The 21,837-nt window shown below is 36.4% G+C and overlaps 1 protein-coding gene across 1 annotated transcript in view; it reads left to right on the top strand.

Annotated features, from left to right (window-relative positions):
* Positions 1-21,837, top strand: part of ANKRD31 (ankyrin repeat domain 31) — a 133,943-nt gene that overhangs the window by 19,776 nt on the left and 92,330 nt on the right. The window contains exons 5-9 of the mRNA XM_058564112.1: positions 3,324-3,400; positions 12,948-12,991; positions 15,990-16,637; positions 18,690-18,961; positions 21,324-21,433. Of these exons, the coding sequence (XP_058420095.1) occupies positions 3,324-3,400; positions 12,948-12,991; positions 15,990-16,637; positions 18,690-18,961; positions 21,324-21,433 (1,151 nt within the window). The remainder of the gene's footprint in view (positions 1-3,323; positions 3,401-12,947; positions 12,992-15,989; positions 16,638-18,689; positions 18,962-21,323; positions 21,434-21,837) is intronic.

Here is a 21,837-nt window from a genome sequence, read left to right as displayed (position 1 = left end):
GAATCAGGGCAGTGGCACCAAATAGTGCTAGGAGTCACTGTGTTTTTCACTGCCATGTCCTAGCAGGTAAAAAAGAAAAAAAAAACCTGTTTCACTTAATGCATTTGATGAAGCAGAAAAGTTATTAGTTTTATTAAATCTCTACCCTTGATTGTGTATCTTTTTGCTGTTCTGTGTGATGAAGTGGGAAGTCTTGAAGTACTTCCGTGTGTGCTCGAGTGTGATAGTTGTCTCAAGGGGAGCGCTTGTGCACTTGATTGAGTTGTAAGCATTGTGAGAAAACTAGCTTCACTTTTTTTTTTTGAACTTGAAAGAATAACTGACAGACAAACTGGTTATTCACCCTTGGATATATGGCAGACATTTTCTTGAAAGTGAATGAAGTAAGCCAGTTACTTCAAGGATAACAGCTAATGGTATTTGTTGCTAATGAAACTGTTCAAGCTTGCATGTGAACATTCGAGTTTTGAAAGACTTGTGTTTACCATCTTGACCTTGCTGGTTTTCTAATACTTAAAATTTTCTGGTGAAATCAGTAGTAATATTTACAAAGGTGATTTTTTTGGCTATTTTATAATGAAATGTATCAATATAAGGAAGATCTGCACAACTCAGTGAAACCGTATTTTCTAAAAGACTGATGCATGATGTCACAGTATCACGCACAGGTAAGAGATCCATTCAAAGTCCGAGATAGGCCATTGGCTTATAATGTAACAGGATACAAAAAGTTCCTTGATTTTGTTTCAATTTCTACATTTCCAGGAACTTTTAAGGAAGTTACTGCTTTTAGAGTTTTGGTTAGACATCAGGAAAGAATATCCACAATTACCTAAAAAGGCTGCTAAAATACTCTTCCTTTTTCTGACGGCATATCTGCATGAGGCCAGATTTTTGTCATATACTTCAAGTAAAACAATGCATGGCAAAAGATTGAATGCGGTAGCAGATATGAGGTGGCAACCGTCTTCTGTTAAGCCATACATTAAAGAAATTTTTGAAAATATGAAACAATGCCACTTTTCTCACTAATTTTTTTTTCCATTTTGGAAAACATAATAACTTTTCATCAAAATATGTTAACGTGTTACTGGATTATTACTGTTATTTTTTAATTAATGATTATTTTAAAATTTTCTCCATTTTAATTTCTAATATGTAAATATAAATAAATATAAGCCACATAAACAAAAGCTCTTTCAGTTCCTCAGTAATTTTTGAGTTTAAGAATCTAAAGATCAGGGGCTGGCCCCGTGCCTTAGTGGTTAAGTGCGCGCGCTCCGCTGCTGCAGCTCCGGGTTCGGATCCCAGGCATGCACCGATGCGCCGCTTCTCCGGCCATGCTGAGGCCACGTCCCACATACAGCAACTAGAAGGATGTGCAGCTATGACATACAACTATCTACTGGGACTTTGGGGGGAAAAAATAAATAAAATCTTAAAAAAAAAAAAGAATCTAAAGATCAAAAAGTTTGATAACCATTATTTTAAAATAACTCTTTTACTGAATATATCAGCAATATAAGTTCATCTACAAAAATGGAAAAAAAGAGAAGATTAAAGAAGACTAACATAGCATCCATAATCTCACTGCCCAGAGAGAACTATTGTTAACATTTTGATACATTTTATTTTAGGCTTTTTATATATGTATTTTTCATATTTTCTACAAAATTGGAATCATTCTGCAGATAGTTTTTTATCCTGTTTTTAAATTCTAGATAATAGTTTTTCATAATCATTTTCTCACATCATTAATGTTTGTTAAAAATATGAATTTTAGGGGCCAGCCCTGTGGCCTACTGGTTAATTTCAGGGCTCTCTGCTTTGGTGGCCCGGGTTCAGTTCCCAGGCAGGGACCTACACCACTCGTCGGCGGCCATGCTGTGGTGGCGACCCACATACAAAATAGAGGAAGATTGGGACAGATGTTAGCTCAGGGTGAATCTTCCTCAGCAAAAAAAAAGAATTTTAATGGCCTCATAATATTTCACTCTATAACTTGACTGTACTATAATTCATTTAATCATTGCTCTACTATTGGACATGTACATTGTTTATAGTCTTGCCTAATATAAATAACTTCTTTAATAATTTAGATGAAAGTTTGCTCTGTTTTCAGACTTAAGTCTTAAATTTTCTTTTGTAATTAAGGAAAAAAATTCTGTTGTTGACTCAAACTATGATTTTATTTTGTTTTATAATTTTTATTTTATTTATTTTTCCCCCAAAGCCCCAGTAGATAGTTGTATGACATAGCTGCACATCCTTCTAGCTGCTGTATGTGGGGCGCGGCCTCAGCATGGCCAGAGAAGTGGTGCGTCAGTGTGCGCGAGGGATCCGAACCGGGGCCGCCAGCAGCAGAGCGTACCGCGCTTAATCGCTAAGCCACGGGGCCGGCCCAGATTTTATTATGTTTTAAATCAGCTTGTTCTTCTCAAAGAATCCCATTTTAGGGAAAAAAATCAGCATTCTTTTCTATTTGCCTCATAGAAATTATTCTATATGAAGAGTTTCATTTCCATTTTCAAGATAGCTTATATTTATCACTTCTGTTTTTAGACAGGCGAGGATGTTCAATTTATTATTCTTGCTTAGGATTCAAGTAGCCATGCCTGGTACATAAAAAATGCTCTTAAAACAGCTGAAGCAAGAGGCTTTTGCTTTTTTTGAGGACGATATCTTGATTGCATTTGTATAGTAAATTAGATTGACCAAAAAAAATAGTTAACTGATTGCTTTTCTTCAGTCAATTTTTAATTATCCCAGGGCAGATGATCAAAACTGCAGGTTAGGCATGACCCTTATTTTGCATTCAACCTCTTCCCTTCAGTATTTCCTACTTTTTCTTTGCCTACTGTGAACTGCAAGAATGGTAAGTAATGTCTGATAATTTTCTCATTAGTAACTTTCACTTACATCTAAAACTATAATGACAAACTTTCAGTGTATTTGAGGATTTGGATAGCCAACCTACGTGATTCAAGACCAGTTTTTCTCCTTGACCCGACCACCGCTGTTTGGCAGACAGTCATCTCCAAAGTTACTTTCAGATCTAAATGTAGTTTAGCTTGTTTATACTCCTGAAGTTCATCCATTAATTTTTCAGCTCTCTCCTTTATTTTTGCAACCACTTAAAATGTAAATGTTAACAAATTGGTAATAATTGTAAAAGTAATTGGAATAATGTAGCAAAAAAATTTATCCCATTTTGAAATTCCTTTAAATGAAAACAAAATTTTAAATTGTATTTGAATGATAGTGTTTTTTCTTTCCATTTTAAAATTTATATTTATTTATTTATTAATTTATTTATTCTTTAGAGCTAGAAAAAGTTGTCCAGTGTTCACTGTGTCATTTCCCAAGGCTGAACTTTCGCTGAACCACCAAAGCATTAGAGGTATGTTTTCATGGGTAGAGTTATATAAAGTAAATTTGTCTTTGCCTAAAAATAGAAGACTGACTTAGATATGGATTTATTTATGACTAGGCTGGTCTACTCTACATTGCTCCATACTTTTTTTTTTGTGTGTGTGAGGAAGATCGGCCCTGAGCTAACATCAGCCAATCCTCCTCTTTTTGCTGAGGAAGACTGGCCCTGGGCTAACATCTATGCCCATCCTCCTCTACTTTATATGGGACGCTGCCACAGCATGGCTTCCCAAGCGGTGCATTGGTGCGCGCCCAGGATCGGAACCGGCGAGCCCCGGGCCGCAGCAGCGGAGTGCGCGCACTTAACCGCTTGTGCCACTAGTCCATCCCCACTCCATACGTTTTTACATGTGAAATCAGTGTTGCTTGACCTTGGATCATGCTGTGTAAAGTTGCCCATATGAGAAGCAGCTCAGGTACAGTCGATACCTGCTACTCCAAGTGTCTACTCTTTTGACTTGTAATTTGGGGGCTCAAATTTGAAAGCGATGTTTGTTTTCTCTTTTAATAGCATTTTAATATACCTATACCTTCTTAAGATTAAAGTAACTTATTTTGATACCTTCCCAGGTACCAAATGTATGTCATGTCTTTCTTGACTGAGTCACACAGCCATTTACCTTGGTTTCAGCTGTATCAGAGGATGGCTGTCTTTCTCTTTGAGGTGTCTCCCAGTAACTCCTCCAGAGTGTGTATTGTGTATGTTGTATGACAGTGTAGTAAATATTCTTAATAGTCAATGAAACCTTGTATTATAAGAAAAGGGCACAAGGCCATGATACTTGAAATTTAAAAAGTTAAGTTTTAAAAAGTTCTGTCTTCTCCTACTTGTTGCTACTACAGTAGTAGCAGTAGCGTTTATGCCTATCACCAACTCTTGCATGCACTCCTAGTGCTTAGAATTTGGTCTGTGATATTATTTGTCCATTATTTTAACAAATAATTATGGAGCCTACTATTTGCAATGTGTATAGGTGCTATGGGTGTGCAAATGCTTAATAAGCATTCAAGGATGTTTAGGGGCAGTGCTAAAAGGATAAAGAGCTAGGTCAATGGTGCTCCCACTGGCCAACCTGTGACAAATTAAGTGAGGAAAAAAAACCAACAATAATTTTAGTTAATAAAAATAAGTTTATGAAAAAACCAGGAGTTCATAATGATGCTCAAAAAATATTAATAGTTACAAAGGGTAGTCTCAATACAAAAAGAAAAGTGACTGTACTAGAATGTTTAAAAATTTTTAATGACTTTAAGAAATAGAAATCTGTTAATACATGTGCATTTTGTTTTCTCTATTAAATATATATCTGTTTATAAAGCATAGAATGTTTTTGTTTATCACTGTGCAAATAGAGAAGAAGGAAAACAGAACTGTGAGTAAGTCCCATAGTCCTGGAATAAAAATTGTACCAAGGAAAGGAAGGACCACACAGCACCAGCAGTCACACGTAAAAACTTAAGAAGTGGGGTCTAACTGTGTCCCAGGAGGACAAATTAACCTGATGTCCAGTTCAGGAGACTTTTCTGCACAGCTTAGATCCCTAATCTCTTAGGAAATTAAAGTCTTACATGGCCCTGCTAATCATGATAAGATATTAAAATAGCAGGCATAAGTTAGCAATACTGCTAACAGAACATGTCAGTATATAATAATGACAAGACAAAAGCTTTTGTAACACTGGCCAAGTAAAACTTAAAGATAGCACGCTTGGGCAAAACATCAGATGACAGAAAATAACCTTGGGAAGTTGAAAGTATTTACTTATAAGTAAAGCCAGATAATTGGCTGCTCAGGTTTGAATCATCTTGGGAGAAACAATCAGTCCCATGCCTGAACAGCGATTCAGTCAGTAACCCAGATTCTGTCATCTTGGCTGGTCCGGGAAGTTATTTGTTTTCTTTTGGGTCTGATACAATTTCTGTAACCCTGGGAAGGTACGAAAATAAGTTACTTTAATCTTAAGAAGGTATAGGAACAAGTATAGAAATAATGTAGAACAAATTATGCCAGTGTATTGTTATTTTAGAATTAGGTTAAGAGCATTAATAAGTTGTATAACCTTTGTATTCATGTGTGTTTTGTTTAATAGTTAATATGTTTGAAATGGTAAAAAAAAAATTAATCATGTTAAATTTGTAGTGTAAATTGTTTAAGGGAATTTGTTTGTAATTAATGTTTTTTTTAAAAATTTTTTGTTTATTGCAGTAACATTGCTTTATAACATTGTATAAATTTCAGGTGTACATCATTATATTTCTATTTCTGCATAGATTACATCATGTTCACCACCCAAATACTAATTACAACCCATCATCACACACATATGCGGAATTATCCCTTTCGCCCTCCTCCCTCCCCCCTTCCCCTCTGGTAACCACCAATCCAATCTCTGTCTCTATGTGTTTGTTTATTGTTGTTATTATCTACTACTTAATGAAGGAAATCATACGGTATTTGACCTTCTCCCTCTGACTTATTTCACTTTGCGTAATACCCTCAATGTCCATCCACGTTGTCACAAATGGCTGGATTTCATCGTTTCTTATGGCTGAGTAGTATTCCATTGTGTATATATACCAATCTTCTTTATCCATTCGTCCCTTGATGGGCACTTAGGTTGCTTCCAAGTCTTGGCTATTGTGAATAACACTGCAGTGAACACAGGGGTGCATGTATCTTTACGCATTGGTGTTTTCAAGTTCTTTGGATAAATACCCAACAGTGGAATAGCTGGATCATATGGTAGTTCTATCCTTGATTTTTTGAGGAATCTCCATACTGTTTTCCATAGTGGCTGCACCAGTTTGCACTCCCACCAGCAGTGTATGAGAGTTCCCTTCTCTCCACATCCTCTCCAACACATGTTGTTTCCTGTCTTGTTAATTATAGCCATTCTGACGAGCGTGAGGTGATATCTCATTGTAGTTTTGATTTGCATTTCCCTGATAGTTAATGATTTTGAACATCTTTTCATGTGCCTGTTGGCCATCTGTATATCTTCTTTGGAGAAATGTCTGTTCAGGTTTTGCCCATTTTTTAATTGGGTTGTTAGTTTTTTTGTTGTTGAGATGCATGAGTTCTTTATATATTTTGGAGATTAAGCCCTTGTCAGATGTATGGTTTGCAAATATCTTCTCCCAACTGTTAGGTTGTATTTTCGTTTTGTTGATGGTTTCCTTTGCTGTGCAGAAGCTTTTTAGTTTGATGTAGTCCCATTTGTTTATTTTTTCTATTGTTTCTCTTGCCCGGTCAGACATGGTGCTTGAAAATATGTTGCTAAGACCGATGTCAAAGAGCGTACTTCCTATGTTTTCTTCTAGAAGTTTCATAGTTTCAGGTCTTACATTCAAGTCTTTAATCCATTTGGAGTTAATTTTTGTGTATGGGGTAAGGTAAGGGTCTACTTTCATTTTTTTGCATATGGCTATCCAGTTTTCCCAACACCATTTGTTGAAGAGACTTTCTTTTCCCCATTGTATGTTCTTGGCTCCTTTGTCAAAGATTAGCTGTCCATAAATGTGTGGATTTATTTCTGGGCTTTCGATTCTATTCCATTGATCTGTGTGTCTGTTTTTGTGCCAGTACCATGCTGTTTTGGTTACTATTGCTTTGTAGTATATTTTGAAATCAGGGAGTGTGATACCTCCAGCTTTGTTCTTTTTTCTGAGGATTCCTTTAGCTATTCGGGGTCTTTTGTTGTTTCATATAAATTTTAGGATTCTTTGCTCTATTTCTGTGAAAAATGTTGTTGGAACTTTGATAGGGATTGCATTGAATCTATAGATTGCTTTAGGAAGTATGGACATCTTAACTATGTTAATTCTTCCAATCCAAGAGCATGGAATATCTTTCCATTTCTTTGTGTCTTCTTCAATTTCTTTCAGCAATGTTTTATAGTTTTCAGTGTACAGATCTTTCACCTCTTTGGTTAAGTTTATTCCTAGGTGTTTTATTCTTTTTGTTGCAATTGTAAATGGGATTGTATTCTTAATTTCTCTTTCTGCTACTTTGTTGTTAGTGTATAGAAATGCAACTGATTTTTGTATGTTGATTTTGTATCCTGCAACTTTACCATATTCGTTTATTCTAAGAGTTTTCTGGTGGATTCTTTAGGGTGTTCTATATATAAAATCATGTCATCTGCAAATAGTGAGAGTTTCACTTCTTCCTTTCCAATTTGGATCCTTTTTATTTCTTTCTCTTGCCTGATTGCTCTGGCTAGGACTTCCGGTACTATGTTAAATAGGAGTGGTGACAGTGGGCATCCTTGTCTGGTTCCTGTTCTTAGAGGGATAGCTTTCAGTTTTTCACCATTGAGGATGGTATTAGCTGTGGGTTTGTCATATATGGCCTTTATTATGTTGAGGTACTTTCCTTCTATACCCATTTTATTCAGAGTTTTTATCATAAATGGATGCTGTGTCTTGTCAAATGCTGTCTCTGCATCTATTGAGATGATCATGTGATTTTTATTCTTCATTTTATTAATGTAGTGTGTTACATTGATTGATTTGCGAACGTTAAACCATCCCTGCATACCTGGAATAAATCCCACTTGATCATGGTGTATAATCTTTTTAACATATTTTTGTATGCGATTTGCTAGTATTTTGTTGAGGATTTTCGCATCGATGTTCATCAGTGATATTGGCCTGTAATTTTCTTTTTTTTGTGTTGTCCTTGTCTGGTTTTGGTATCAGGGTAATGTCGGCTTCGTAGAATGAGTTAGGGAGCTTACCCCCCTCCTCAATTGTTTGGAAGAGTTTGAGAAGAATAGGTATTAAGTCTTCTTTGAATGTTTGGTAGAATTCACCAGGGAAGCCGTCTGGTCCTGGACTTTTATCTTTGGGGAGGTTTTTGATTACTGTTTCGATCTCCTTACTGGTGATCGGTCTATTCAAATTCTCTACTTCTTCTTGATCCAATTTTGGAAGGTTGTATGATTCTAAGAATTTATCCATTTCTTCCAGATTGTCGAATTGGTTGGCATATAGCTTTTCATAGTATTCTCTTATAATCTTTTGTATTTCTGAGGTGTCTGTTGTAATTTCTCCTCTTTCATTTCTGATTTTACTTATTTGTGCTTTCTCTCTTTTTTTCTTGGTGAGTCTAGCTAAAGGTTTGTCAATTTTGTTTATCTTTTCAAAGAACCAGCTCTTGGTTTTATTAATTTTTTCTATTTTTTTTTTGGTCTCTATTTCATTTATTTCTGCTCTGATTTTTATTATTTCCCTTCTTCTACTGATTTTGGGCTTTGTTTGTTCTTCCTTTTCCAGTTCCTTTAGGTGCATTGTTAGATTGTTTATTTGAGATTTTTCTTGTTTGTTGAAATAGGCCTGTATTGCTATAAACTTCCCTCTTAGAACCACTTTTGCTGTATCCCATAAATTCTGCCATGTAGTATTTTCATTTTCATTTGTCTCCAGGTATTTTTTGATTTCTTCTTTGATTTCTTTGTTGACCCACTCGTTGTTCAGTAGCATTTTGTTTAATCTCCACGTATTTGTGGCTTTTCTGATTTTCTTCCTATAGTTGATTTCTAGTTTCATATCGTTGTGATCAGAAAAGATGCTTGGTATTATTTCAATCTTCTTAAATTTATGGAGACTTGTTTTGTGGCCTAATATGTGATCAGTCCTGGAGAATGTTCCATGTGCATTTGAAAAGAACGTGTATTCTTCGGTTTTTGGATGGAATGCTCTGTATATATCTACTAGGTCCATCTCTTTTAGTGTGTCATTTAAGGCCAGTGTTTTCTTATTCATCTTCTGTTTGGATGATCTATCCATTGGTGTAAGTGGAGTGTTAAAGTCCCCTACTATTATTGTGTTACTGTCTATTTCTGTTTTTATGTCTGTTAATAATTGCTTTATATATTTAGGTGCACCTACATTGGGTGCGTAGATATTTACAAGTGTTATATCCTCTTGTTGGATTGTTCCCTTGATCATTATGTAATGCCCTTCTTTGTCTCTTTTGTAATTAATGTTTAAATGTTAAAGAAACAGTAGTTTTCAAGTGGTAGATATAGAAGTTTAATAAATTGACCATTAAACAAATGTAAGCACAAATAGTAATTGATATTTCTCTCCAAGTATAAAAGCCTTTGTGGTTTTTAAGATGTCGAATCAATAGCAAATAGCCCAATGTTATAATTCAGACTATGCCAAACATACCCTGCAAATGTGATAAAAACCTGTTTAGTACCATTTACAAGATACAGTTATAGGTAGATGGAAACAGTCATAAGTCTGTAGACATATCATCTTAGAGGTTGAAGTCCTTTTTTTGTAAGTATGTCTTGAACAATTTGAGAGAGAGGTGTCATGGGTGATAGCATGCCTTGGGCATTCCTTTGGTTCCTTTGGGTTTTGACCATGATAACAGGTGTCAGCAATGGTTATACAAAAGATCCATTCTCATCTTTCTCATACTCAATCCCTGTATTTATAGAAAAACAGAGTTCTGCTATGTCCTGCATTTCCCACACTTCCAACCTGCTACCCATTGGCCTTAGGAGAGCCTTAAATGCCTTTATGATGCTATTGGTGTCTGTTCACTCTTGCCACCACCCTCACTGAACTTTTGAGTCATAAGTCTCTTACTGGCTGTTCCTTTAAAAGTGCCATAGGCACCAGGATTATAACTTTGTGGTGTTTCTTGCTGCTATGAAGCTGCTGTGACTAGAGACCCACAGAGCTGGTAGTTCCCTTCCTTTCTGGCACTTCGTTGCAGCTACCCCTTGCCTTTACTTCTTTCAGAGTGTTTGGAACAGGAAGCTTATTTATTATCATCCTGGACTATAAGTTAAATCTCGTAAAAGGAAACTATTAAATTGTTAGCTAGGATAGCTGACTCTGTTCTAATACAATCCTATCTTCTCCCTCCCAATTCAAAGAGTAATTCTAACCATGTTGTAGAATGATCAAAGTAAGCAAACTATCTTTAGTAAATATGATAGCATTGGCCTTAAAATAGTCTGTTTATAAGTTAAAATTCAGCTCCTCTGCACATTTTCTTTTCATTTGGCATTTTACAATTATTTCTCATACATGCCATTACATTTATCTCTTTCAAGTGAAAAGTAGAAAGTGTACAAAATTTTTCATAATTTATCAAAGGATAGACAAGAATTCAAGAAAAATTCTTTTTTTCTTTGTAAAAACCGTTTTAAATAAATTTTGCAGCTAGAAAATGAGAATTCCTTCTCAATGTGTTTATTTTTAATATAATAATCACATTACTATATAGTATATTTTATTATATTAATTTATTAAGTTTTAAAAATAGTAACTATTGGGGCTGGCCCCGTGGCGTAGCGGTTAAGTGCGCACACTCTGCTGCTGGCGACCCAGGTTCGGATCCCGGGTGCGCACTGACGCACCGCTTGTCAGGCCATGCTGTGGCAGCGTCCTGTATAAAGTGGAGGAAGATCAGCACAGATATTACCCCAGGGCCAGTCTTCCTCAGCAAAAAGAGGAGGATTGGCATGGATGTTAGCTCAGGGCTGATCTTCCTCACACACACACACACAAAAAAGTAACTGTTGACATAAAAGAATGATCATTTTGATGATGAGGTGGGTTAAAAACAACATAGAAGAAGATGTCTTGGAGGGTTCTTTCTTTACAATTCAGGGAAGGAGGAAGAGGATGAAATCTTCTCTGTTTTTTAGCTCTAACCCCCCCAAGGATCTGAGTTTATTAAAAAAAAAAATATCCTTGCAAAGATAATTGAAGATGTATCTATTGTTTAAAAATGTTTCTTTCATTGGTATTAAATTTTAAGTAACCAGAGATATAAAATTTTAAGTAACAAGATAGACATACTGTAATATATCATAATTGCTTGACACAAAGGATTCTTATGCAAGGGTAAGAAATTATTTATTCTTATGACTTTTTGCTCATGATCCTGTGAGGGAGTGAAATGCCATGATATTAACCCTCCTAGCTGATTTTCATAGCTTTTCGTCATCAAATGGCAAAGGTGAAGCAAAAAAAACCAGTAGGTCTTTGCAGAATGTAAAGCTCAGCAAGTATATTTATACTTATTTTTCCTCCCTGAAAAGCCTGTCTTGATTGTGAGGATGCATTCTAAGGTTCGGCAGACAATTACTTGCGTATACACTAGCTCTAGATGTTGCCTAATCAAAAGAAACCCAAAGAATGGCTCAAACGTGATTGAAATACCAGTGAGTCCTGAATTCCTAGCTCAGTGCGTCAGAGTTCCTGGGCCTTGATGGTAAAAGTAGGAGGCAGGAGGCGCGAGTAGGACAGATACCTTTTTCTTGATCCTCCTTCGGCTTCACTTGGTGTGAGTTGCTGTCAGCCAGCTCACCCCAGAGCGGGCAGAGTGAGGAGTAGACGGTGAGGGTGAAGTCAAATTTAGGATCATCTGATTCCTTTTGGCCCTACTGGGGTGTTTCTTTTCACAGCTAACTCGACAGCATGAATTCATTTAAATTCTGTTACCTCTAATGGAGGATATAGTGACACTGAGGAAGTAGATATGATTTTTCCTCATGTAGTTACAAATACTTAGAATAACTCAGCCAAAATAGGGAAGTTGGTTTTTAGCTAAATTAATTCCAAATAATTATATTTTACCTGGCTTCATGTAAAGTATTTTAAGAAATGAAAGAATTTCCTTTTGTAATTTTATTGCCAACATAATGATACTTTTTTTGGCTGAGGAAGATTCGCCTTGAGCTAACATCTGTTGCCAGTCTTCCTCTCTTTTGTATGTGGGTTGCCGCCACAGCATGGCTGATGAGTGGTGTAGGTCTGCGCCCGGGATTTGAACCTGCAAACCCAGGCCACTGAAATGGAGCACCCCAAACTTAAGCACTATGCCACGGGGCCAGCCCCTGATAATTTTATATTAATAAATTGGTATAGGGCCAGCCCTGTGGCTTGGTGGTTGGGTGCGCGTGCTCCGCTGCTGGCAGCCCGGGTTCAATCCCGGGCACGCGCCGACGCATCGTTTCTCTGGCCATGCTGAGACCGCGTCCTGCGTGCAGCAACTAGAAGGATGTGTAGCTATGACCTGCAACTATCTGCTGGGGCTTTGGGGGAAAAATAAATAAATAAAATAAAAAAAAAATAAATTGGTATAATACTTATAAAATATTTGATATGTCACATGAATATCTGAGGGAGTCATTTCAAGTTATATGATTAAAAAATGCTGACTGAGGGCTGGTCTGGTGGCGTAGCAGTTAAGTTTGTACACTCTGCTTTAGTGGCCCGGGGTTTGCAGGTTTGGATCCCAGGTGCAGACCGATGTGCCGCTTGTCAAGCCATGCTCTGGTGGTGTCCCATATAAAGTAGAGGAAGATGGGCACAGATGTTAGCCCAGGGCCAATCTTCCTCAGTAGAGAGAGAAGGATTGGCAACAGATGTTAGCTCAGGGCTAATCTTCCTCACACACAAAAAAAGAAATGCTGAGTGAAAGGGTATGTTTTTAGTGCTTTAATAAAACTGGAATGAAAACATCTATTGTTATCTTCTAGGGCCTGAGGCTGAAAATCCAGAAGTTTTGCCGCATCCAGAAAAGGTTAGTCTGTATAACAAAGATTAGCTATGCAGATCATAGGTTTAGATTTTTTGTGTGTTTGAGGAAGACTGGCCCTGAGGTAACATCTCTTGCCAATCCTCCTCTTTTTTACTGAGGAAGATTGGCCCTGAGTTAACATCTGTGCCCATCTTCCTCCATTTTGTACGTGGGACGCCATTACTGCATGGCTTGATGAGCAGTGCATTGGTCCACGCTTGGGATTTGAACCTGTGGACCCTGGGCCGCTGAAGTGGAGCCCTCAAACTTAACCACTACACCACCGGGCTGACCCCTAGACTTTTTAAAAAAATTATATTGATTAAAGTGTCAAGCCCATTTAGGTTCTTCCCCTAGGCAGGAATATGACTAAACCATTTCAATAGAAAGAAATCTATTCCTTGTCTAACAACCCTTTCCAGTATTTATTCTTCTTTATTTTTTTGATCTGTGTTTCTTATCCAGCATTGTAAGTCCCTTATTCTTTATCTAGAGGAGAAGCATATAACTTATTATCAAACTAATTGCTGAGATGATGTAGCAAAAATGCCTTCTATTGGTTTGTCTATTACCCTGGTTCCTTTACTGTTTCCTGCTAGATACTGCTTTCCCATCTTCCAGTTGCTGATCAGTAACCATGTATTGAGTGCTTGCTTTGGCTTTGCTTTCTATTTGGTGCTGTGGGGAATCAAGAGGACTGTGAGCCCGGCTCTGCCCACAGCTGACTCAAGCAATCAGGGACCTCTCCAGGCCAGCCCTACCGTGTCTGCACCTTACTTCATATCAGCTGCATCTTACACATTCCCGCCTCCATGCCTTTGTTCAAGTCAGGAGCCAGAAGGCAAGGGAAAGAGCATAAAATTTGGAACCAAATAGTTGTGTGTTCCAAGGGTGTGTGTCATTTACATGTGTAAAATAGCGATAGTGAAATCCATTTCCCAGGGTTATTGTGAGGACTGAGAGCAACGAAAGGTAGTTCAGTGTCTGGCACCTAGCTGGTGCTTAATAAATACATGTTCTCCCTTCTTTCACTCCTTCACAGATCTTTAATTTCTGGCTCAAGTCCCTTCTCCCTTGTGGTCTGTCTCAGATGACTCTGGTGATCTTGACCAAAGTAATTGCTCCCTCTAGCATTCGTTATTCACTGGCTATTTCAGTATTTCCCAATCACTTACATCCTATGACATTAATAGATCTTCTGAGGAAAAAAAAAGGACTTTTTTGAACAAAGAAGTTTGGAGAACACTGTGTTCTAACGTCTCCTCAGAGATTTATAATGCACATGCTCTAAAAAGTCTTGTGGTAAAGAAACCTGTTTAACTTTGTTTAACCAAGGATTTTTCAAGCAATCGTGAAAACCCTCCACTGCTTCCCTTTGTTCCCCCCCAGAAAACTTATTCTTGTATCACGGTAGGCTCTGTGGTTTATGTCATTGATTTGAGTTCATACAGTGTTTTTGACATTATTTATACTTTATTTAATGTCTTATGTATTTTTGCCTTCAATCTTCAGTTAGAAATTAAATTCATTTAGGGCAGAGTCCAATATGTGTACTTTATTACATCTTGAATTTAGTAGATATAAGGACTTCAAATAGGAGGGAGAACTTGACCTGTGACTTGAAGACTGGAGAGGATCTGGTTCTTGAAGTCCTTCTAAATTCCTTTTATCTTTCTGAGCAAATTATAGTTTGAATTACTGTTAAATAAATACAGCTTCCTAAGCTCTGTGTGTTATATACAGAGAAGATAGTGGCAGGTAGAAAAGGAGGAGAGGGAGAATAAAAGGGTTTTCACTTCTCGAATTCAATTGAATCAGAATATTAGAATATTAGTGCATTCTGTCAGAGTGGTGTCAGTGGAAGGTAGATTTGATTTTTAGAAACAGCCAAAAGTTATTAAAACCCATTCTGTTATTTAAGGTCAAGCAAATTAACAGTTTTAATATTGAAAAAAGTTCAGTGCCTTAAAAGTATCAAGACTGATTTTCTTGAATGGCTTATAAATGGATTTAGAAGCAATTTTCAAAGAAGTCTAGGGGCCCGCCAAGTGGTGTAGTGGTGAAGTTCGCACACTCTGCTTTAGTGGCCTGGGTTCGTGGATTTTGAATCCTGGGTGCCGACCTACATACTGCTTATCAAGCTGTGCTGTGTTGGCGTCCCACATACAAAATAGAAGAAGATGGGCACAGATGTTAGCTCAGCAGCAGTCTTCCTCAAGCAAAAAGAGGGAGATTGGCAACAGATGTTAGCTCAGGGCCAATCTTCCTCACCAAAAAAAAAAAAAAAGTCTAATAATATTTTGATCATCGGAAACATTGTGGGAACAGGTATAACCTATTAAGGTGATGTCTTTGAAAAATAATAGTCATTTAGAAATGTAAGTTTTGTGTTTTTTGTTTAAAACAACCACAACTCAGAACCATTGTTTTATAGCCAGGGTTCATAATATTTGCATAGAACTGTGTCTTCATTTCTCTTCTTTTTCCCTTTGGCCTCCTGTCCTTTGGCCTTTTTGCTTCACATTTATATATTCATATAGAAGTGGGGAATAAAAAGAAAATGAAACTAATCAATTTTATTCCTGGCTAATAATTTTTATAAAATTCAATACAGATTTTTGGCAACAAAGAATTTTACAACCATTAACTGCAGTGAAGTTTTGAGATCATCTGTTAATTTAACTATCCATGCCACCTCTGCCTCTTCCCTTAGCACAAATAATTTAAACTTAGCTGAACAGATAATTTGCCATCTATAATTATGGTCCAGCTAATTTTACCCTTGGTCCACTAGTAAGTGTTTAACCATGTGTTCAGAGTCATTAGTGATTTGGTATAGGAAAGTAGTAAAGAGTATTTTTATTTATGGAAGGGAAGGAAAGTTGATAAAACTTTTTGGTGGTAACTTACCAACATGATAAACTAGAAAACTGTAAAGTTTTCATTTTAAACAAATTTTTGTATATGCTGTAATGATGAAATTTCTGTTTGGAATACACAGGAACTAAGTGCAGACCGAGACTCTCCTGAAATTAGCCTTCTCTCAGGTACTGCTATTAAGGTATCTGATGTGGTTGCTGCAAAGGAGAAATCGTTACTAGAGCCAGAGGAGATGTCAGCAGCACCAAATACATTTTCTGAGCCTGGAAAGGCCATCACTTTGACCATGACTTCTGAAGACACCAAGGATGAGGAAAGTTCTCTTGAAACTTTTGTGTCTGCCTTAGAAAAGTTACTGACATCACCAGAAATCACCCAGGAGGACAGATTGTTTGAAATAATGAGTGATTTTGAACCTAGAGAGTTGAGGAACCCATTCAGCAACTCTTCAAGTTCCACATCATTCCCTTTCACATGTCACAGAGATTTACTAGAAAACACAAAGGATGATGCATTGCCAGCTGAATTGTTAGCAGCCCTAAACACATTGTCAGAAACCAAGGTGGGACCCATCTGTCACACAAAAAAGGGAGGCAGCAGTCTCAATGCTGAAATTCAGTGTTTAGGAGTGGAGCCCAATATGTCTCAGACTGATGAAGATTGTACACAAATAGCAGAGGTGAATTTTCAGTCTGTTTGTTCTACTCCACCATTTGAACAAGATTCCAAGTTAGCTGAGCCAGAGGACAAACATCTTTCAGTGCAGCAGGTGAGTGCCACTATGAGTCTGATTTTGACTTTTATAGTGACCTTTAATAAGCCTTTGTTGCCCGTATACTTTATTTTAAATTCAAAATATCTACGCAAATATCAACACTCAAAAGATATTTTTTGACTTTGGAGCATACAGTGATTTTTTTTAGAGGTTCCTAGGGTAGAGTTTTCAAAGGGTTAAAAAGTTAAACTAGATAAGTTTCTCCCCAGAAGACCTGAAAAGATACATCATTAGATTCCCTATATATAAGAAGGAAAGAATTCTTTACCAGAATTTCTCTTGTTAGCTCAGAAAATCACTATGTCTACCTAGGTGCCAACTGGAGACGAAATACCCCACATTAGTCTCCAGTTGAATGTAGAATACATGCAGTTGAGCTGCCAGGAGAGGGAAAGAAATTATGCCTGGCTTCGGCAGAACTTTGCATTCTGTGTCTGAGGATACTGTCAGGTGGTGTAGTTCGTGTAGTTCCTGGGGTTTAGAATACCTGGAGACCCTTGCACTGGCCTGCCACTTGCCAAGTTCCTTTTTCATGTTGACAGATTTTTTACTTTTAAAAATAATCTTTATTTTTTTCCCTGAGTACAGTAGTAATGTATCCTCTTTTTAAAAAAATTCAAACGTTATAGCAATACATAATAATATGTTAAGAAAAGGTCCCTCACAATTCCACTTTCCAGAGATAACCACTGTTAACATTAACAGTTTGGTGTATCTGTCTCCAGTTTTTTCTATGCATATTCTATGTAAGTTTATTTTGTATAAATGGGATTATATTATACATAGTGCTTTGCAACTTGTTTTTTAAATTTAATAGTACATCTTAGGTTATCTTTCTGTGTCAGCAGATGTAGCACTACTTAAATCTTTACTTGCTGAATGGTATTCCACTGTATGAATATATTGTGTGTGTATGTACACAAATATGTATATATATATAGAATATAATTTATTATATATATATAATATAGTTTAACCAATTCACTAATGATGGTCATTTGAATTGTTTTCTTTCTTTTTTTTTTTTTCCTTCTGGCTATTACCTAAATGTTCCTATGAACACCCCTGGAAAGATTTAAATAACATGGTACTAACCTCATACACACCTGGAATAATATTGCATGTAATTCTGGTCAAAAAGTCTCAAAACGAAAATCTCAAAACAGACATAAGAGGACTAAAAAATATATCCATAAAAAGAGAAACTAATCATGGGGATAGGAAATGAAGATTAAATTAAACATTCGAGTTTTCTAATCTAAAAAGAGGTAATAGAGTAAAGTGTAGGAAATTATGATTGATATTGATAAAGTGAGCGCGAACTTAGCAAGTTTTCAAAAAAGAAAAAACCCTTTTAAAAGTAGAAAGGAGATTAATTTAGAACAAATCAAATTAAATACTCTTTTACTCAGCTGTAATAAAAATATGGAACTTATCTTGAAAAACTTTGCAAGCTAGATATATAAATAACCTTAAGAAAGGTTTACATGATTTGTATAAAAAATATATATCTTCATGAAAGTTAAATCTATATGGATTATTAAGGGGAAGTTAGAGCCATTCATGGTATACTGTTAACCTTTTAAAATCAATGTAATGGAGGTTATGTACTATCTTGTCCCATAAAATATTACTCACTGCTGCTGTCAAATAACAAAATACTAGGCTGAATAGAACACTGATCTGGCCTAGTATGACATTTCTACTGTTTTTATATATCTCTTATTATTCTATGCTACCCATTTCCTGTGAAATTAAAGCACCCAGAGTGACCTTACGTTTGCCCTTGAATTTTAAGGATGAATATTGATAAAAGAATTTTTACTTATGCTCTTCTTGTCTTAGGCTTTTAAATCTGCATTGTCTTTTATTATATTAATTATTATAAAACTTATCATTATGTTCACATGTCCGTGAGTTTTTGTACTTTCATCTTATAAGACGCATTTTCATGTAATCAAAGGACAAGATAAAACCTAATTCCTTCTAGTTTTAATTTTTTTTTTGCATTGTTGTAATTATTTGTATGTTTATATCTTATTACAGACTGTAGAAGACCCAAATCCATTTGAATTGCAAGCTTTGGTTAATCAAAATGTCACCTCTTGTAATCCACTAAATAATAAGGGAAATTCAAATCCACTGGAAAATAGCTCTGACCAGAACTCTCCATGTGTGTTAAGGAGATCATCCAGACTAAAAGTAGGCAGAGATGCAAAGCACACAGATGACATGTATAAGATGCCAGAAAGGATTTTACCAAAAATACTTGGCTGTGAGGAGCAAACAGATAACAGCTCTTCAACTGAGAATTTCAGGTATGCTACCAAATTATATCTTTCACTCCAGGTATGCTACATACCTTGTGGAAAACTCTATGCTTGGGACATTAGAGTCAGGGTGCCATTTCCCCTAAGTTAAAAACTTTATTTTTCAGTGTTGTTGCTTTATTTACTTTGCAGTTGTTTTTTTTAAACCTGGAAAACTCTTTTACTTTATTTTTTAAGGTGAAGTAATGAGAGATTTGTTGTATTTCAGCCTAATGCTAATTTTCTTTCTTTTTTTAAAAAATAAAGTTTAGTTAACATCCATCACCACACATAGTTACAAATGTTTTTTCTTGTGATGAGAACTTTTAAGATCTACTCTCTTAGCAACTTTCAAATATGCAACACAGTAGTATTAACTGTAGTCACCATGCTGTACACTACATCCCCGGGACTTATTTATTTTATAACTGAAAGTTTGTACCTTTTGACCCCCTTCACTCTTTTCACCACTCCCCACCTCCCTCCTCTGGCAACCACCAATCTGCTCTCTGTTATCTATGAGTTTGGGTTTATTTTTTTAGATTCCACATATGAGAGAGATCCTATAGTATTTATCTTTCTCTCTCTGACTTATTTCACTTAGCATAATGCTCTCAAGGTCCATCCATGTTGTTGCAAATGGCAGGATTTCTGTCTTTTCTATGGCTGAATAATATTCCATTGTACATACATACACAACATTTTCTTTGTCTTTTCATCCGTTGATGGATGCTTAGGTTGCTTCCCTGCGTTGGCTATTGTAAACAATGCTGCAGTGAACATGGGGGTGCAAGTATCTTTTTGAGATAGTAATTTTGTTTCCTTTGGATAAATACCCAGAAGTGGAATTGCTGGATCATATGATAGTTCTATTTTTAATCTTTTGAGGAACCTCTGTACTGTTTTCCATAGTGGCTGTACCAGTATACATTCCCACCAACAGTGCACCAGGGTTCCTTTTTCTTCACATCCTCTCCAACACTTGTTATTTGTTGTATTTTTGATAATAGCTGTTCTCACAGGTGTGAGGTGGTATCTCACTATGGTTTTCGTTTGCATTTCCCTGATAGTTAGTGATGTTGAGCACCTTTTCATGTACCTATTGGCCATTTGGATGTCTTCTTTGGAAAAATGTCTTTTAGTTCCCATCACATTTTTTAATCAGATTGTTTATTAGCTATTGAGTTGTATGAGTTCTTTATATATTTTGGATGTTAACCCCTTATCAGATGTATGATTTGCAAATATTTTCTCCCATTTGGTATGTTGCCTTTTCATTTTGTTGATAGTTTCATTTCCCGTGTAGAAACTTTTTGGTTTGATTTAGTCCCACTTGTTTATTTTTGCTTTTGGTGTCAAATCCAGAAAATCATTGCCAAGATCAATGTTAAGGTGCTTATCCCCTGTGTTTTTTTCTAGGAGTTTTATGGTTTCTGGTCTTACATCCAAGTCTTTAATCCATTTTAAGTTGATTTTTGTGTGTGGTGTAAGATCATGGTCCAGTTTCATTCGTTTGCGTGTGGCTGTCCAGTTTTCCCAGCACCATTTATTGAAGAGACTGTCCTTTCTCTATTGTATATTCTTGGCTCCTTTGTCATAAATTAAATAACCATATATGCATGGATTTATTTCTAGACTCTTCTATTCCATTGATCTATGTGTCTGATTTTATGCCAATATTTTGCAATTTAAAAAAAATTTTTAAATTAGTTTATTATTTTTTTTGTGAGGAAGATTAGCCCTGAGCTAACACTGGGTGCCAGTCCTCCTCTTTTTGCTCAGGAAGATTGGCCCTGGGCTAACATCTGTGCCCATCTTCCTCTATTTTATATGGGACACCGCCACAGCATGGCTTGACAAGTAGTGCATCAGTCCACGTCTGGGATCCAAACCTGTGAACCCTGGGCCACCAAAGCGGAGCACACGAACTTAACCGCTATGCCACTGGGCCGGCCCCAATATTTTGTAGTTTTTAATCAGTGCCATACCACATGGCAAGTCCTTTTTTCTTGCAAAGAGCCTGCCTCTTTTTCCCTAGAAGATGAATAAAGTGGATAGTGGCATGCCAACGTGGAGAGTGAGAGACAAGAGACTCAGAATACTTGCACTTGTAGGTGACTGCCTCTAAAGGAGAGAAACCCATCGGTGGCACAAAAAGAAGGCTAGAAACCATAACGACTGGCATGCCTGTTGCAGAATTATCTGCAGTTTACTCAGGAGCTATCTCCATATTTAAAACTGCCTTGCTGCTTGACAGCAGCTCAGTAAAATATTTTTGAGTTTTAAAAATTTAGTCAAAATTTGGTATCATTTTCTGTGAATGGTGGTAAAGAACATGATAGTAATTTTAAAAACACATTTATTTTTCAAGAATGCAGGATCTTGCTTTAATGATTAAAGGTAAAAGGAAGAATATGCATTCATCCAGACTCAAGAGTGGAGAACAGATCAGGAAAAACAAAAAACTTGCAAGAAGAAAAGGTGAGGCAAATTTTATTTCTTTAAGTAGGTAACTTACAGAAACATAGAATTCTTATACTAAAAAGAATTTAGAGATTATCTACCTCAACTTTCTTATTTTACTGATGAGGAAGTTTAGAGAGGTTAAGGATTTTCCCAGCGTTGCACAGCTCATTAGCAGCGTAACTAGGACTTGATCCTGAACTTCTGGCTTGTAGACTGTATTTTTTCTATACTTGTACTTTGGAGGGAATAGTTACAGAACCCTTTTCAAGTTTAGATGTTTGTCCTATTTGTGGTGTGACCTACATAGCATAAGGCTGTGAGAAATCATAGCAAGAGGAATAAATAGAGAAAAGGATAAGGCAAAATTATTATCATTCTTAAATGTTATTTCTCTGTTTCTGTAAAACCCCAAAGAATGA

The sequence above is a fragment of the Diceros bicornis genome, chromosome 1 (assembly GCF_020826845.1).
Source record: "Diceros bicornis minor isolate mBicDic1 chromosome 1, mDicBic1.mat.cur, whole genome shotgun sequence".
Lineage (NCBI taxonomy): Eukaryota > Metazoa > Chordata > Mammalia > Perissodactyla > Rhinocerotidae > Diceros > Diceros bicornis.
The sequence above is the reverse complement of the archived record's forward strand: the minus strand, read 5'-3'. Positions and strand labels throughout refer to the sequence as shown.